This window comes from Oncorhynchus clarkii, chromosome 20 (genome assembly GCF_045791955.1).
Source record: "Oncorhynchus clarkii lewisi isolate Uvic-CL-2024 chromosome 20, UVic_Ocla_1.0, whole genome shotgun sequence".
In the NCBI taxonomy this organism is placed as follows: Eukaryota; Metazoa; Chordata; class Actinopteri; order Salmoniformes; family Salmonidae; genus Oncorhynchus; species Oncorhynchus clarkii.
This window is the reverse complement of record NC_092166.1, coordinates 15,578,213-15,597,943: the sequence shown is the minus strand read 5'-3', so window position 1 is coordinate 15,597,943 and position 19,731 is coordinate 15,578,213. Positions and strand designations below refer to the sequence as shown.

At 43.1% G+C, this 19,731-nt stretch overlaps 1 protein-coding gene across 2 annotated transcripts in view; it reads left to right on the top strand.

Annotated features, from left to right (window-relative positions):
* The window catches only part of LOC139377299 (choline transporter-like protein 5-A), a 65,492-nt gene that overhangs the window by 30,386 nt on the left and 15,375 nt on the right, over nucleotides 1–19,731 (top strand). For both annotated transcript variants that reach the window (XM_071120315.1, XM_071120316.1), the window contains exons 2-3: nucleotides 7,425–7,473; nucleotides 18,940–19,013. In XM_071120315.1, the coding sequence (XP_070976416.1) occupies nucleotides 7,425–7,473; nucleotides 18,940–19,013 (123 nt within the window). The remainder of the gene's footprint in view (nucleotides 1–7,424; nucleotides 7,474–18,939; nucleotides 19,014–19,731) is intronic.

Sequence of the window (19,731 nt, the reverse complement as noted above, 5' to 3'; positions counted from 1 at the left end):
AATAAGCCTATCAGAAGCTTCTAAAGCCATGACACCATTTTCTGGAATTTTCCAAGCTGTTTAAATGCACAGTAAACTTAGTGTATGTAAACTTCTGACCCACTGGAATTGTGATACAGTGAAATAATCTGTCTGTAAACAATTGTTGGAAAGATGTAGATGTCCTAACTAACTTGCCAAAACTATAGTTTGTTAACAAGAAATTTGTGGAGTGGTTGAAAAGAGTTTTAATGACTCCAACCTAAGTGTATGTAAACTTCCTACTTCAACTGTATGTGTAACCTTTTATTTAACTAGGCAAGTCAGTTAAGAACAAATTCTTATTTACAATGACAGCGTGTACCGGCCAAACCCGGACAACGCTGGAACAATTGTGTGCTGCTCTATGGGACTCCCATAGCCTGCTCTATGGGACTGAATCAGCCTGGATTCTAACCAGAGTGTCTGTAGTGACGCCTCAAGCACTGAGATGCAGTGCCTTAGACCGCTGCGCCGCTCAGGTGCCCAATTTCTGGGGAAGGATACCAAAACATTTCTGCAGCATTGAAGGTCCCCAAGAACACAGTGGCCTCCATCATTCTTAAATGAAAGATGTTTGGAACCATGCAGACTCTTTCCAAAGCTGGCTGCCTGGCCAAACTGAGCAATCGGGGAGAAGGGCCTACGTTAGGGAGGTGACCAAGAACCCGATAGTCACTCTGACAGAGCTCCAGAGTTCCTCTGTGGAGATGGGAGAACCTTCCAGAAGTACAACCATCTCTGCAGCACTCTACCAATCAGGCTTTTATGGTAGCGTGGCCAGACAGAAGCCATTCCTCAGTAAAAAGCACATGACAGCCTGTTTGGAGTTTGCCAAAAGGCACCTATAGACTTTCAGACCATGAGAAACAAGATTCTCTGTTCTGATGAAACCAACATTGAACTCTTTGGCCTGAATGCCAAGTGTCACGTCTAGAGGAAACCTGGCACCATCCTTACGGTGAAGCATGGTGGTGGCAGCATCTTGCTGTGGAGATGTTTTTCAGAGGCAGGGACTAGGAGACTAGTCAGGATCGAAGGAAAGATGAATGGAGCAAAGTACAGAGAGCTCCTTGATGAAAACCTGCTCAGGACTTCAGACGGGGGCGAAGGTTCACCTTTCAACAGGACAATGACCCTAAACACAGAGCCAAGACAATGTAGGAGTGGCTTCGGGACATGTCTCTAAATGTCCTTGAGTGGCCCAACCAGAGCCGGGACTTGAACCCAATCAAGCATCTCTGGAGAGAACTGGAAATAGCTGTGCAGCAATGCTCACCATCATATCTGACAGAGCTTGAGAGGACCTGCAGAGAAAAATGGGAGTAAATCCCCAAATACACGTGTGCCAATCTTGATGCGTCATACCCAAGAAGGCTCAAGGCTGTAATTGCTACCAAAGGTGCTTCAACACAGTTCTGAGTTAAGGGTCTGAATACTTATGTAAATGTGATATTTCCATTTTTTATTATTGATACGTTTGCTAAAATTTCTATAAACCTGTTTTGGCTTCGTCATTATGGGGTATTGTGTGTAGATTGATGAGGGGGGAAAACTATTTAATACATTTTTGAATAAGGCTGTAACGTAACAATGTGGACAAAGTAAATCGGTCTGAATACATTCCAAATGCACTGTACTGTAGGTACTGATAAAGTCACTAGGAAACAGGATAGATCATAAACGGTACCAGCAGTGTATGTGATGAGTTAAAAGAGTTAGTGCAAAATAGATAGTCCAGGTAGCTATTTAGGACCTTCCTCTAACACCGCCTGGTATAGAGGTTGTGGATGGCAGGGAGCTCGGCCCCAGTGATGTGCTGGGCCGTACACACTACATTCTGTAGCGCCGTGTGGTCGGATGCCAAGCAGTTGCCATACCAAGCGGTGATGCAACCAGTCAAGATGCTTTCAATGGTGCAGCTTTAGAACTTTTTGAGGATCTGAGGGCCCATGCCAAATCTTTTCAGCCTCCTGAGGAGGAAGAAGCGTGGTCGTGCCATCTTCGCGACTGTGTTGGGGTGTGAGGACCATGATAATTCCTTTGTGTTGTGTACACCGATCAACTTGAGGCTCCTGACTCGCTCCACTACAGCCCCGTAGATGTGGATGGGATCATGCTCAGACTCAGGTTCCTGTAGTCCACAATCATCTCCTTTGTCTTGCTGACATTGAGGGAGAGGTTTTTGTCCTGGCACCACACTGCCAGGTCACTGACCTCCTCCCTATATGGCTGTCTCATCGTCGTCGGTTATCAGGCCAACCACCATCGGGTCGTCAGCAAACTTCATGATGATGTTGGAGTCGTGCGCCACCATGCAGTCGTGGGTGAACAGGGAGTACAGGAGGGGACTCAGCACGCACCCCTGAGGGGTCCCGAACTGAGGGTCATCATGGCGAATGTGTTGCCTACCCTTACCATCTGGGAGCGGCCTATCAGGAATTTCAGAATCCAGTTGCAGAGAGAGGTGTTCAGTCCCAGGGTCCTGAGCTTAGTGATAAGCTTGGAGGGAACTATGGTGTTGAATGCTTCACAGTATGGTAAAAAATAAATAGACTCAAATAGTTTTTTGGGGAACCAGGGTTACACATGTAACTTTTTTTGTGTACCTAATTCTTTCCTGTATATCTCTGATGCATTTCAGACACCTCAAACCATACTTCCTTTTGATTTAATTTCTGGACTATCTTTTGCCATGTATGATGTATTATTCAATGTGTTTATATGGGCTGATAGCAGTAAGACCAAATGTTTCATCACACATTTTTGGGGGATACCTAAAGAGGTCCTAAAACTCAAAATCATATAGCTAAAGGGTCCATGTTATGACTGTATTAAAACAATTCCATATGTTAGCTTAGTAGTAGTATTAGTATTAGTATTGCCATCTAATAGTCTAGACTCTTAAGGGTTAAAAGCATGTGTACTGGTTAGAGGCTATACTGGGATATTTACTGTACATTTTAGCTGTCTGTTGCCAAGCCCCCGTACCCTCTCGTCACATGACATTCACACACGTTGCGAATGTAAATTGAAAAGTTAATGTACATAAAGTGCCGTCAAAGTATTCACACTCTTTGATTTATTCCACATGTTGTGCTACAAAGTTTGTCATTTTTTATCAATGATATACACCATTGTTTTATGTATTTTTTTTTTAAATTGTAAAAAAATTATCTGTTGATTAGATAAGTATTCAACCATCTGAGTCAATACATGTTATAATCATTTTTGGAAGCAATTACAGCTGTGAGTCTTTCTGAGTACATCTCTAAAACATATTTTGTGCAACATTTGCCCATTATTCTTTTTGCATTTTTTTCAAGCTCTTAAATTGGTTGTTGATCATTGCTAGAAACCATTTTCAGGTCTTGCCATAGATTTTCAAGCAGATTTAAGTCAAAACTGTAACTTGACCACTCAGGCACATTCACTGTCTTCTTGGTAAGCAACTGTACATTTGGCCTTGTCCTTTCAGCAGGACAATAACCTACATCTCTCGGTGTCTAGTGGAAAGCAGACTGAACCAGATTTTGCCTGTGCTTAACTCCATTACATTTCTTTGTATATCCTGAGAAATTATCCAGTCCTTAACGATTACAAGCATATCCATAACATGATGCAGCCACCACTATGATTTAAAATATGGAGAGTGGTACTCAGTAATGTGTTGTATTGGATTTGCCCCAAACATAACACATCGTAATCAGTACAAAAAGTTAATTGCTTTGCTACATTTTCTGCAGTATTACTTTAGTGCCTTATTGCAAACTGGATGCATGTTTTGGAATATTTGTTATTCTGTACTGGCTTCCTTCTTTTCACTCTGTCAATTAGGTTAGTATTGTGGAGTAACTACAATGTTATTGATCCATCCTCAGTTTTGTCCTATCACAGCCATTAAACTCTGTAACTGTTTTAAAGTCACCATTGGCCTCATGGTGAAATCCCTGAGTGGTTTCCTTCCTCTCCGGCAAATTAGTTAAGAAGGACGCCTGTATCTTTGTAGTGACTGGGTGTATTAATACACCATCCAAAGTGTAATTAATAACTTCACAATTCTCAAAGGTATATTCAGTGTCTGCTTTTTAAATGTTTTCCAATCTACCAATAGGTGCCCTTTTTTGCGAAGCATTTTAAAACATCCCTGGTCTTTGTGGTTGAATCTGTGTTTGAAATTCACTGCTCGACTGAGGGACCTTACAATTATCTGTATGTGTGGGGTACAGACATGAGGTAGTCATTCAAAAATAATTTAAAACACTATTGCACAGAGTGAGTCCATGCAGCTTATTATGTGACTTGTTTACACCTGAACTTATTTAGACTTGCCATAACAAAGGGGTTGACTACTTATTGACTCACTTACATATCAGCTTAAAAATGTTTACATTTTTTATAATGACAAAAAACATAATTTCACTTTGACATAATGGTATTGTGTGTAGGCCATTTTAAATTCAGACAGTAACACCGCAAGATGTGGACAACGTCAAGCAGTGTGAATACTTTCTGAAGGCACTGTATTATGGAAATTGAGATCTTGTTGCGGTGCTTCTGCTACTACTCTTTTCAATCTGTATAGGCTCTCTCCCCAGCCACATACAAAGATCAATCCAAGGATGATATGGGTCTGTGGGCCAAGCCAGCAGGCACTTGGCGGGGTTTGGACCTGCACATCCGATCAATAGTCACCGTGCTTCTTCGCTGTAGTCTTGCCTGACTGGGGGAAACACAATATTGCTGCTCTTTCTCTACACACATGCACGAATACTCACACATGCGCTCAGACACATACAAATGAATAAGCACGCACACACATATATATGCAACTGCACACACAGCAGTTTGGTCAGGGGGTCAGCTGTCTAGGCTAGAAAAATCGATTTCTGGTGCTGACAGCCACTCCAAGGTAAGCCTGAGGTATTGAGACTGGCTGAGATGGATAAGAAAGGAACATAGGAAGAGTGGCTTTAAGATGGATAGGAGGAGAGACGGACAGAGAAAGAGTGTTCGTTTTTGTTGTGAATATGAATGTCTGTCGCGGTCACGTCAGGAATATCTCTTGATCCTACTCATATTCTGAAAAGATCACAGTGACATACAAAGAGATCTAGGATCCTTGCCAGGAAAACCTGATAATCAACTCCCACACTCTCCACAGTGGCCTTTTCTCTTTTGATACCCTTATGGATTTAACCGTTTATGAAAGAGTGATAAATAAGAAATTAGAGTAACACTATCCGGCCTATTTCTGTTCCCTCTGCTTAGCAGACTGGAGGGACGATGCACAAACTGGGACAGTTATTGAGTTACTGTACTGTAGTTTACACAAGCTTTCACTTAATCTTGAGAAATGGGGATTATTCAGTTACCTACTCCATCTTGGGTCAGGGTTCATGTTGCTTCACAGTGGAATGAATGCTGTTGGAGATGCTGGTTATCCGGGGGAGTAGTTTGATGGTAGCTGGACAGCAGTAAGTATGTATACTGTAGTTTAGGTACTGCATGGCTGTTGTTATTTTAAAGGCACCTTGAATTTAGGTGCTCTTTCTACAAAATGTGGCCTGCCAATCAACTGAATATTTTTTTAATGCTTTGCTCATTCAACACAATTATTCCCCCCCCCCCCCCCCCCCTCCCCCCTGCATCCCACTGCTGGTTTGCCTCTGAAGCTAAGCAGGGTTGGTCCTGGTCAATCCCTAGAAGGGAGACCAGATGCTGCTGGAAGTGGTGTTGGAGGGTCAGTAGGATGCACACTTTCCTCTGCTCTCTCAAAAATATTCCATTGCAGTGATTGGGGACATTTCCCTGTCTAATGTGCTGGCTTTTGGATGGGACGTTAAACGGGTGTCCTGGCTCTCTGTGGTCACTAAAGATCCCATGGCACTTATCGTAGGGGTGTTAACCCTGGTGTCATGGCTAAATTGCCAATATGGCCCTCATACCATCATGGCCACCTAATCATCCCCAGCTTCCAAATGGCTCATTCATTTCCTGTAACTAGTCCACCGGTTGTTGCCAGAAATGAGAATGTGTTCTCAGTCAACTTTCCTGGTAAAATAAGGAGGGGGAAAAAACTGACTCTGCAAAATCCAACTGCATTATTCAGACAAGATGACAGAAACCAGAGAGGAGAATAAAATAGTTCATTCACCTGAGTGAAAATGTGAATACACAAACTCAGAAAAGTCACCTTCAACAACCCACAGTGAAGTATTTTTTTTTGCCCAGAATCACAAACTCTTTCTCTGCTTCAATCTCTTAATAACTTCTTTGGGATTGGTGTCCCATCCACAGGACTGTTGAGCTAACGTAGGCTAATGCGATTTAGCATGAGGTTGTAAGTAGCAAATACATTTCCTAGGACATAGACATATCTGATATTGGCCAAAAGCTTAAATTCTTGTTAATCTAACTGCACTGTCCAATATACAGTAGCTATTACAGTGAAAGAATACCATGCTATTGTTTGAGGAGAGTGCACAATTTTGAACATGAAATGTTATTAATAAACAAATTAGGCACATTTGGGCAGTCTTGATACAAATGCAATAGTTCATTGGATCAGTCTAAAACTTTGCATATACACTGCTGCCATCTAGTGGCCAAAATCTAAATTGCGCCTGGGCTGGAATAATACATTATGGCCTTTCACTTACATTTCAAAGATGATGGTACAAAAAAAATACTAAAGAACGGTTGTTTTTTGCTTTGTTTTATCTTTTACCAGATCTATTGTGTTATTATTCTACTTTCCTTTCACATTTCCACAAACGTCAAAGTGTTTCCTTTCAAATAGTACCAAGAATATGCATATCCTTGCTTCAGGACCTGAACTACAGGCAGTTAGAACTTGGTATGTAATTTTAGGCAAAAATTGAAAAAAAAGTGACTGTTTCTTAAGCGGTTCTGTTGCTCGCACACACTACTCTCTCCACACACACATCTCCTACCAAGTGGAACTATACCGGCGGAGACCCATACAAAATTTATTAGCAGAACACCTTGCTGCATCCCCCCTCCCTCCTCCAAAAGGACCATAATGGAAATAAGCTTTTAAGCTTCATTGTGTTATCTTTGATGATTTTCTTAAATTGTATGTGGAGGCGTCACCGGCTGGACCTCCCTTATGCATGCATGTATGTATGTATGTATGTATGTATGTATGTATTTAAAAAAATGTCAAATAAATTCAATCAATCAATTCAAACTCTGGTCCTGAACTTCTCAATCTTATTATAATTTATTTTTCAAAGACCAATACACTCCCATACAGAGTTCCTACACTTCTTGTCTATGGACCTATTCATGCTTTGGGTCTTGCTGTTCGGCCATTGCCATCGTATCGTTATTCTTCGTATCACTATATCACTTTGACTAATGTGGAAATGTCTCTTCTTCAGGAGAACCACGGAAGTTTGACCCAACATTTAGAGGACCAATCTGCAACAGGTAATGTTTCACTTTGCTTTTGCATTATCACAGTTTAACTGTGCGTCTTGATTGTTTCATTGCTGTGACTGAGGGCTTGTTGCTACAGATCTATTATCTTAATTTGATCACTCTGTTGTCACAGAGAATTTTCCTGCACAACAGGAAATGCAAATTGTAGTGTATTCAAGGTTTAAAAAGTTAGTCATTTCAACTTGACAATTTCAGACTTGACTTGCTCTAACGAAAAATATATCAACCCCTGTAAAAATGTCCATGAATTATAATCCACATATTATTAACTTTTCCTGTTGCTGCAGGATTATTTTCCTGCTGTGAGAAGCAGGGTAAAGTTAAGATTTGAATGTGTAATCCCATATCCAGACGGTGAGCGTTTTCATATAGATTCAGTGCCTCTTCACTAGCCTCGCAAGCCACCTGATCCAGCCAGCGAACATTCATGTTACCTCTTCAATACACTGCTGCCAATGGGCACGTTCGAGCGGATACATTTTGTCTAGTCGGTGACCATCGTTGTTCACCAACTTTCAAAGTGTGTTGCATTATGGGGATACAAATGTTCCGACTTGCGCCTACAATGTCGACTGCATGGACTAAACATGTGATCAAAGTTCATGCAGGTTTTGATGAAGTCGCTGTTGTTGCTTCTCAGTAACTGCACCATGCAGCCATCACCTGCATTGTGGGAGGCGCTATTTGTCAACCACTCATTAGGGTGTTTTTTGTTGAACCACGCGAACGTGATCAAAGACATGACTGAAACAGGAACCAACTTTGCCAAAATTCTAAAGCTACAGGGGCTACAAACGAAAGTTATATTTGAGACCTCTCTCCAACCAATTATTTGCACACACGTTATGTATTCAGTGAGTGTATGATATGGGAGTATTGAACATTTTTATTTAAACATTTATAAAGTAACACTGCCATGCAGATCTGAGCCTTCCTAGCTGTTTGAAAACCACAACCGTCTCTGACTTTTGGCTGTCACAGACTTCACTCATCGACTTTCGTCTACAGTCAGCTTTGTTAGTCTTACTACTCGAACACACCCAATAGCTAGGAGTGATTATGAAGGAGAGTGTGCTGCCAAATGGCTGTCCCACTGGTGATGTACTGTAGTACACATGCTTTAAGGCTTTGGTGATGTACAACACAACTTTTAATACTACACATCAATGTTAAAGACACACATTCACAAGAGAGCTGTAGTCACCATGGAACTGCCCTGCTGGCAGGCTAGTCCCTTTGCTATATTGACAGTAGTCTGATTTTGATATAGAATAGAAAATGTAAATGAATTAAGGGCAACGTCCCTTACCCTTTTAAAGGTAGTGCACTAATCAGAGAATAGGGTGTGATTTGAGACAGAACCCATGGTCTGCTCTGGTCTCTGACTGAAATGAAAATGACACTGTCATGGAAATTACATTTATAGGCTATAGCTAATAGTAACTTTAAAGCTAATATTTACTGTGAGCTAAGCCTAAACTCATACAGACCCTCTGAAATGTCAGTTGTGCTTAACCCAGTGTCGACGAATTACATTTCAGGTAATATAAGAGATTAATATTTGGTGACATAACTGAAGATTATTCCACAGTATTCAATAATAGGATTTGGTGTTTCAAAAGGTTCAGACAGACTATTACCCACAGAGATATAAATGTTCTATATCTATTCTAATACCATCCATGTTATACAATTATTTGCCACTACATCACAACAACAGTCAGAAGCAGTAGCCAAACCTCCATTCCATTATAAACCAAACCCAAACATTTGAGATTCTCTAGCCAACATTCATTGACGATACAGAGCATTAAATGTGACAGAAGCTGGAGAGAACACCCCCCCCCCCCCCCCTCTCCTGTCTGACAGCGTCACAGATAAAAGCATGTCAAATAAAAGAGGGAGAAAAGCAGGGAGGAAATCGATGGCTATTAGAAACTCCGGTAACTGGCTGCAATCAGTGTGGCGCAGTTCAAACCGGCTGGAACTGGAACCAGGTCAGTTGGCTAGAAGAGCCCCACTAACCCAGACAGAGATGGGTGGCGGGGAGCGGAGTAGAGTTGTATGTGTAAATAAGAAATGAGGAGGACCCTTTAAATCCTTAATTAGACCTCACTGACAAAACCCATCCAGGAGAAAAGAGTCTGGAGTGGCTTGTTGTGTTGTGAGGATTGCAGTGTATTGGTGTTGAAAGTGGGTGGAGGGATGGGTCTTGTTGTAGGACTCTGCTGAAGGAGTTGTGTTGTGGGGATTCTATGTTGTTAATTGGTAATCAGGGGAATGACGTGGTAGAAAATTCTGCCATTTTAACACTTCCTCTGATCTTCTACTGAACACTTCCCTTAGTCAGAGCAGGGAGCTGCAGAGATGCAATTATAGATTTAGCTTGTGTGTGTGTGTGGTGCTGCTTGTGAAGCTCTTTTGGTGGGAAAAATTACACACAAATAATTCCATTACCAAAACGTTTTATAGCTACACAGTAAGTTTCTGGGCATCCAGCTTTTATCTTGTTCTATTTGATTATTTTAGGATTTCTCTGTATCAGTGTTTTCACCCCAGCAGTAATTTCAGGCCTCAGTTGATATCTTATTAGCTAAAGGAACTACTGATGACACACTGGCTTTGTTCCAGCAATACAGAGATCCTCCCCAGATGACAAACTCTTTTAGAGTTTTTGCAAAGCTGCAGACTCAACTCGGTGTATCCATCTGGATGTGGATGGGAACCTACCAAGTTAGTTGTTATATTAAAGCAGCGAGGCTGCTGCTTTGGAGTGCTGCTTTGGAGTGCTGGTTTGTCAGCTTTACCAGTTCAATGCCCTTTTCACCTCTAACACAGTAGGAGGCATATGCAGGAGAGACTTGCTGACTCACACCTGGAAACACCTGCTTGTGTCGCTTGCTCTTTCATCAGTAAATGCTGTTGTTTATCTTTTGTCCTAAAGAGACCCGTGGCAAACGTACTACTTGCAGTTTGTTGGTAGTGGCAAAGTTATGGCTAGTCTGTTTATCTTGTCTATTCCGTTTTTTTATTTACAGTAGACTAGCAGTAGACTAGCGCAAATAGTAGACTAGCGCAAATAGAGAATGCAGAAAACCTAGCCTGTTTGATGAACGTTCTGTGTTTTGAAGTCATAGAAATATATGTAAGTGGTTTATCTGTTTTAAAGTCATACAGTACAAAAATATTGAACTGTTCTTGTTTTGTGCAGGTATAATTTCAAGACCATTTTTCACCAGCTGTCAATTTACTGTTCACAGCCATAGTTAATTAATTATTCTAACTTCTCATTACCATTCACAGCCATAGTTAGAATCATTAATTGGGCCTCCCGGGTGGCGCAGTGGTTAAGGGCGCTGTACTGCAGCGCCAGCTGTGCCATCAGAGTCCTGGGTTCGCGCCCAGGCTCTGTCGTAACCGGCCGCGACCGGGAGGTCCGTGGGGCGACGCACAATTGGCCTAGCGTCGCCCGGGTTAGGGAGGGCTTGGTCGGTAGGGGTGTCCTTGTCTCATCGCGCACCAGCGACTTCTGTGGCGGGCTGGGCGCAGTGTACGCTAGCCAAGGTGGCCAGGTGCACGGTGTTTCCTCTGGCGCATTGGTGCGGCTGGCTTCCGGGTTGGATGTGCGCTGTGTTAAAGAAGCAGCGGCTTGGTTGGTTGTGTATCGGAGGACGCATGACTTTCAACCTTCGTCTCTCCCGAGCCCGTACGGGAGTTGTAGCGATGAGACAAGATAGTAGCTACTACAACAATTGGATACTACGAAATTGGGGAGAAAAAGGGGTAAAAAAAATAAATAAAATATAAATAAATAATAAATAAATAAATAAATAAAAAATAAATAAAAAATGAATCATTAATTAACATTACCGTTCACAGCCATAGTTAGAATCATTAATTAACTTCTCATTACCGTTCACAGCCATAGTTAGAATAATTAATTAACTTCTCATTACCGTTCACAGCCATAGTTAGAATCATTAATTAACTTCTCATTACCGTTCACAGCCATAGTTAGAATAATTAATTAACTTCTCATTACCGTTCACAGCCATAGTTAGAATCATTAATTAACTTCTCATTACTGTTCACAGCCATAGTTAGAATCATTAACCGAGTTCCGATTCAGAGATATAAAGTAGTCCTGCAGAATCAATGGATCAGCGATTTTAATTAGAAACTAGAAATGAATTCCGTCTCTTCAATGTCTATTTTGAGTGAGAGATGTGGAGTCGTTTAATGAAGTGATTTTAGAGATGGCCGTAGATTAAACCAGTCGACTATTGAATCTCAGATCTGTTTGTTCTCTTTCCAACTGCTTGTCACTCAATGCTACAAGTTGGCAAAAGAGCACGAACAGATCGGGGATCAGGCTATTGAATCCCAGGTCGCATCAATTCTCACTGACTGTTTCTTTCCTTTCAAACTGTCCTGTGAAATTAGAGTCCATAACAGCGACTCAGCAAGCAGCACAGCCCTGTTGAGTGTCCTCCGGGTTTTTAGAACAACTATCTCTTTCTCTCACACAAACACACTTTCTCTTCTACATCTCTCCCTGCCTGAGTTTAGCCAAGGTTTCTGCTCTAATGTCAGTGTGCTTAACTCTGCTCAACAGCTGGGGAATGAGAGTTAAGAGGAGAGGACAGAATGTGCAGCGCAGCAGATTCAGCATCAAGCAGGGTCGTTACAGAGGATTGGAAAGGACAGAACTGCATAAACAGAGCAGGAAAACACTGACTAGTCCGGACAGACCTACTATCAACAAGGAGGCAGGAGGGTTTATTTCGCATGGAGAAGGAGAGGAACAATAATTTTGATTGATTAGGAAAGACAGAGTTAACTTCAACCTGTCCCACCACTCCTCACATTCTTGCTCACCGTGTGTGTGTGTGTGTACGGTTCTGTGTGTCTATGCATTTCTGTTAGACCAGGGGAGAGTGCTGCCTGAGCTCAGCTAAAGGCTGAATTATTGAGCGCTGGGGAGCAGTAGGGAGCGTTGGGCTGTATGTTTGTGAAAGCCTGCTGTGCAGCTTAACACCAGGCCTCTCACTGACGCCGCAATATAACCTCAGTGACACACATGACCCTCTAACAGTCCTGTCCCAGTGCTGCCAATCACAACCTGGTCTCTATTCCTTGAACACACTACCTGACAGTCATGGTCTGTTTAATCAGGCATTACCTCAGTGCTCTCTAAGTAGTCAACTGGGAAGCCAGGCAGGGATTTCTATGCATTCAATTGAAATATAAACTGATTAAGATATATTAAACATGATGCTAGATACAGTACCAGTCAAATGTTTGGACGCACCTACTCATTCAAGGGTTTTTATTTATTTTTTATTATTTTCTACATTGTAGAATAATAGTGAAGACATCACAACTATGAAATAACACATATGGAATAAAAGTGTTAAACAAATATATTTCAGATTCTTCAAAGTAGCCACCCTTTGCCTTGATGACAGCTTTGCACACGCTTGGCATTCTCTCAACCAGCTTCACCCGGAATGCTTTTCCAACTGTCTTGAAGGAGTTCCCACATATGCTGAGTACTTGTTGGCTGCTTTTCCTTCACTCTGCGGCCGGTCCAACTGAGGTCGGGGGATTGTGGAGGCCAGATCATCTGATGCAGCACTCCATCATTCTCCTTCTTGGTCATATAGCCCTTACACAGCCTGGAGGTGTGTTGGGTCATTGTCCTGTTGAAAAACAAATGATAGTCCCACTAAGTGCAAACCAGATGGGATGGCATATCATTGCAGAATGCTGTGGTAGCCATGCTGGTTAAGTGTGCCTTGAATTCTAAATAAATCACAGACAGTGTCACCAGCAAAGTACTCCCACAACATCACACATCCTCCATGCAATGTCCATTGCTCGTGTTTCTTGGCCCAAGAAAATCTCTTCTTCTTATTGTTGTCCTTTAGTAGTGGTTTCTTTGTAGCAATTGGACCATGAAGGCCTGATTCACGCAGTCTCCTCTCAACAGTTAATGTTGAGATGTGTCTGTTACTTGAACTCTTTGAGGCATTTATTTGGGCTGCAATTCCAATGAACTAGTGACTCTAATGAACTGTTCCTTTACAGCAGAGGTAACTCTGGGTCTTCCTGAGAGTCCTAGTGAGAGCCAGATTCATCATAGCGGTGGAGGAATGAGATTTCCACCGCCTCCACCCGGATCGCCCAGCACCTCGTCCTTTGGGTCGTCCTCGAGGCCGGTGGCGGCGCGCTGCGGGGGCCGCGCGTCGGGGGGGGGGGGGGGGGGGGGTACTGTCACGACTTCCGTTGGCTTCAAAGTTCTTAAAGTTTCCGCATTGACTGACCTTCATGTCTTCAAGTGGTACCGCAGTACAACCACGACTGGGCCGCAGACGTAACTCCATCCGCTGTGCCCTCAACCGGCCATTGCCGGATGTCGGAGCAGACGCTTCTACTTACCCTGGCCTGCTAACTTTAAATGGCATGTCTCCTGCGTGCTAGCATAGTAACGACTACCCCGCATCATCCCCGTTCCATCTATTGCTGTTCACTGGACCAGATGATCAGTTGGCTGCAAAGCTGATGCCTGCTGGACTGGTCATTTATCACGGTACTCCATTTTGTTTATTTTTCTTGTTTATCTGCCGGCCCCGAACTCAGGCCCTTTGTGTAGTTAACCGACCCTCTCTGCCCATTCATCACCATTTTACCTGTTGTTGTTGTCTTAGCGGATTAGCTGCTGTTGTCAAACTGTTGTTGTCTTAGCTAACTCTCCCAATCAACACCTGTGATTGCTTTATGCCTCGCTATATGTCTCTCGCAAATGTCAATATGCCTTGTATACTGTTGTTTAGGATAGTTATCATTGTTTTAGTTTACAGTGGAGCCGCTAGTCTCTCTGTCACAAATTACTAAGGTGGGTGGAATCAGGCACAGAGAGCAGGTTTCAGTTACTTGTCAGTTTATTCTCCGGCGCACAAACGACGGTCACGCCAACACACAGGGCGAATAAAATACCCAGCCCTAACACAGGACCAAAATAGTCCGGAGAATAAAACACACGAAAAACCACCATATAACAGGATAACAAAAACAATCCCGCCCAAAACAAGGGCGGGACAACCTACTATATATAAGGACGCTAATTAACTAAAATACACACAGGTGAAACTAATAAGACAAAACCAACAGACAAACGGAAAAGGGATCAGTAGTGGCTAGTAGGACGGTGACGACGACCGCCGAGCACCGCCCGAACAGGCAGGGGAGCCAACTTCTGCGGAAGTCGTGACACTCACTCTACATGCCTCAGATTCCTCCTTTGTCCCACCCCCCACACATGCGGGTGACCTCACCCAGAATAACCAGCACGTCCAGAGATGCAACCTCTTATCATCACTCAGTGCCTGGGCTTACCTCCACTGTACCCGCACCCCACCATACCCTTGTCTGCACATTATGCCCTGAATCTATTCTATCACGGCCAGAAATCTGCTTCTTTTATTCGTTTTTATTTATTAGTCCCCAACGCACTAGACGACCAGTTTTGATAGCCTTTAGCCGTGCCCTCATCCTACTCCTCCTCTGTTTCTCGGGCGATGTGGAGGTTAACCCAGGCCCTGCGTGTCTCCAGGCACTCTCATTTGTTGACTTCTGTAATCGAAAAAGCCTTGGTTTCATGCATGTCAACATCAAAAGCCTCCTCCCTAAGTTTGTTTTACTCACTGCTTTAGCACACTCCGCCAACGCTGATGTGCTTGCCGTGTCTGAATCTTGGCTTAGGAAGGCCACCAAAATATTCTGAGATTTCCATACCCAACTACAACATTTTCCGTCAAGATAGAACTGCCAAAGGGGGAGGAGTTAGCTTACAAAGTTCTGTCATACTTTCAAGGTCTATGCCCAAACAGTTTGAGCTTCTAATTTAAAAAATGAATCTCTCCAGAAATAAGTCTCTCACTGTTGCCGCCTGTTATAGACCCCCCTCAACTCCCATCTGTGCCCTGGACACCATAGATGAGGGGCAATCAATTAACATATCTTCAGACTTCGTTCTGTTAGGTGACTTAAACTAGGATATGCTTAACACCCCGGCAGTCCTACAAACTAAGCTAGATGCCCTCAATCGCACACAAATCACCAAGGAACCCACCAGGTACAACCCTAAATCCGTAAACATGGGCACCCTCGTAGATATCCTGACCAACTTGCCCTCCAAATACACCTCTGCTATTTTCAATCAGGATCTCAGTGATCACTGCCTCATTGCCTGCATCCGCTATGGGTGGTCAAACGACCACCCCTCATCACTGTCAAACGCTCCCTAAATCACTTCTGCGAGCAGGCCTGTCTAATCGACCTGGCCCGGTTATCTTGGAAGGATATTGACCTCATCCCGTCAGTCGAGGATGCCTGGTTGTTCTTTAAAAGTAATTTCCTCACCATCTTAAATAAGCATGCCCCTTTCAAAAAATGTAGAGCTAGGAAGAGATATAGCCCTTGGTTCACTCCAGACCTGACTGCCCTTGACCTGTGGTGGCCTGCAATAGCATCGAATAGTCCCCGCGATATGCAACTGTTCAGGGAAGTCAGGAACCAATACACTCAGTCAGTCAGGAAAGCAAAGGCTAGCTTTTTCAAACAGAAATGTGCATCCTGTAGCTCTAACTGCAAAAAGTTTTGGGACACTGTAAAGTTCATGGAGAACAAGAGCACCTCCTCCCAGCTGCCCACTGCACTAAGGCTAGGTAACACGGTCACCACCGATAAATCCATGATAATCGAAAATTTCAATAAGCATTCCTCTACGGCTGGCCATGCTTTCCTCCTGGCTACCCCAACCCCGGCCAACAGCCCCCCCCCCCCCCCCAAATCCAGATAGCAGATGTTCTGAAAGAGCTGCAAAACCTGGATCCGTACAAATCAGCTGGGCTAGACAATCTGGACCCTCTCTTTTTAAAACTATCTGCCGCCATTGTTGCAACCCCTATTACCAGTCTGTTCAACCTCTCTTTCGTATCGTCCGAGATCCCTAAAGACTGGAAAGCTGCCGCGGTCATCCCCCTCTTCAAAGGGGGTGACACTCTAGACCCAAACGGTTATAGACCTATATCCTTCCTGCCCTGCCTCTCTAAAGTCTTCAAAAGCCAAGTTAATAAACAGATCACTGACCATTTCGAATCCCACCGTACCTTCTCCACTGTGCAATCCGGTTTCCCAGCTGGTCACGGGTGCACCTCAGCCACGCTCAAGGTACTAAACGACATCATAACCGCCATCGATAAAAGACAGTACTATGCAGCCGTCTTCATCAACCTGGCCAAGGCCATTGACTCTGTCAATCACCACATTCTTATCGGCAGACTCAACAGCCTTGGTTTCTCAAATGACTGCCTCGCCTGGTTCACCAACTACTTCGCAGACAGAGTTCAGTGTGTCAAATCGGAGGGCCTGGTGTCCGGACCTCTGGCAGTCTCTATGGGGGTACCACAGGGTTAAATTCTCAGGCCGACTCTTTTCTCTGTATATATCAATGATGTCGCTCTTGCTGCGGGTGATTCCCTGATCCACCTCTACGCAGACAACACCATTCTGTATACATCTGGCCCTTCTTTGGACACTGTTAACTAACCTCCAAACGAGCTTCAATGCCATACAACACTCCTTCCGTGGCCTCCAACTGCTCTTAAACGCTAGTAAAACCAAATGCATGCTTTTCAACCGTTGACTGCCTGCACCCGCCCGCCCGACTAGCATCACTATCCTGGACGGTTCTGACCTAGAATATGAGGACAACTACCCAGGTGTCTGGCTAGACTATAAACTCTCCTTCCAGACTCATATTAAACATCTCCATTCCAAACTCAAATCTAGAATCTGCTTTCTATTTCGCAACAAAGCCTCCTTCACTCATGCCACCAAACTTTTCCTAGTAAAACTGACTATCCTACCGATCCTCGACTTCGGCGATGTCATCTACAAAATTGCTTCCAATACACATCATCATCTGCTCATTTATCACTCCAGCGTTAATCTGCTAAATTATAATTACTTCGCTACTATGACTTATTTATTGCCTACCTCCTCACGCCATTTGCACACACTGTATATAGACTTTCTTTTTTTTCTATTGTGTTATTGACTGTACGCTTGTTTATTCCATGTGTAGTTCTGTTGTTGTTTGTGTCGTACTGCTTTGCTTTATCTTGGCCAGGTCGCAGTTGGAAATGAGAACTTGTTCTCAACTAGCCTACCTGGTTAAATAAAGGTGAAATAAAATAAAAAGTAATAATGGACTGTCATTTCTCTTTGCTTATTTGAGATGTTCTTGCTGTAATATGGACTTTTTTTTTATTGCTGTAATATGGTCTTTTACCAAATATGGCTATCTTCTGTATACCAACCCTATCTTGTCACAACACAAATGATTGGCTCAAATGCATTAAGAAGGAAAGACATTCCACAAATTAACTTTTAACATGGCACACCTGATTATTGAAATTCATTCCAGGCGACTACCTTATGATGCTGGTTGAGAGAATGCCAAGAGTATGCAAAGCTGTCATTAAGGCAAAAGGGTGGTTACTTTGAAGACTCTCAAATATAAAATATAATTTGTTTAGCACTTTCTGGGTTACTACATGATTCCATGTGTGTTATTTCATAGTTTTCATGTCTTCACTATGTGCTGAGGAAAATCAGCGACCTACAGTACCAGTCAAAAGTTGGGACACACCTACTCAATTTTCTACATTGTAGATTCTACATTGTAGAATATAGTAAAAATAAAGAAAAACCCTTGAATGAGTAGGTGTGTCCCAACTTTTGACTGGTACTGTAGGTCGCTGATTTTCCTCAGCACATGTGTACACACGCACTACTGTTTGTGGATATGTGACCCTTTTCCGTCCCCGGTTGGATAGAAAGATGTAAGCACTTGGCACACAGGTATACACACTGCAAGAGCCATTCTGATTGCCAAACCCTGGGAAAGAGAGTATGGGAATGTGATGTGTCTAGAGAGAGTCATAGCAGCAGATTGTTGAGGTTAATATTTAATTTCCGTTGTGAAAGCATCTCATCATCACCATGGTCCCTTCTGCAGCAGTTTGATCTTTACCAGAATAATGAGCATGGCCTTGGTGTGTATTTATCTCTCTGTCCTCTCATTTCTCTCTCTCTTTACACCCTCTCTCATCTCGCTCGCCTCTCGTTTCTCTCTCTCAGGGTGTTGAAAGCCTCAAGGATATTGACCTTTTCTTCTTCTTTCTCTCTCTCCCTATCTCAATGGGAGAATCTTAATTGCATACTCCTCGCATCCTCTCCCCTTGCCTCTTTCTCAAAACCCATTGGAGAAGAAGGTCAGAGGGAGGGACCTCTTGCTTTCTCATCCAATGGGTTTTGAGAAGTAGTGTGCAATGGAGATTCTCTGTATCTACCTCTTTTTCCCTTTGTGTTTTTCCCTCTCTACAGAAGCTGCACAGACTTGTTTTGCTGTGTGATCTTCGTCATCGTCATCCTTGGATACATAGCACTGGGGACTGTGGGTGAGTGGACCCTAACCACTATATTACCAGGACAGTGTAAGGATGTCTATAGATGGAAACTCACAACTCTTCATGATGTATAGGTCTACGTGCATTGGACAAAACTCGATGTCCAGCTGTCTTGCATTCCCAAATGTCTAGGAATTATGCCAATGTGAGACGAGCATTATCCTTTATTTCATCACCCTAGTGTAGTCAAAGTTCTGTTACTTTCAAAACAGTGTAAACAAGCAATGAAAAGGAGATGCTACATGAGTTGTGTTTAGACATTTGTATTGTAAGCAATGATAATGCCACAGTGGCCCAAACCCAAACACACTGGCCCAAACCCAAACACACTGGCCCAAACCCAAACACACTGGCCCCATGAGTGGGAGTCAGTAGATGAACCTTTGATCAGAGGACTCTGAAATCCCACCATCAATACTCACCACCGTGTTAGAGAAAGATAAAACCGAATAGCAGTCGGTTCTAACTACTTAGTTAGACGGCGGAGTAGTAAGATAAACACAAGAAAGGGTGTGTTTGTGTCAGAGAAACAAGTAGCAAAAAAATAGTAGCAAAGAAAGAAAGAAAGTAGCAAGTGTGAGAGAGAAATGGTGAACATAGCTACAGATCATACATTGTGCTGGAGAAAGATACAAAGAGAGAGCGAGAGGTGTGTAGCATCTGTTCTATTCAGAGACAGTTTGAAGACGTTGGGTTCACATCACCTCTG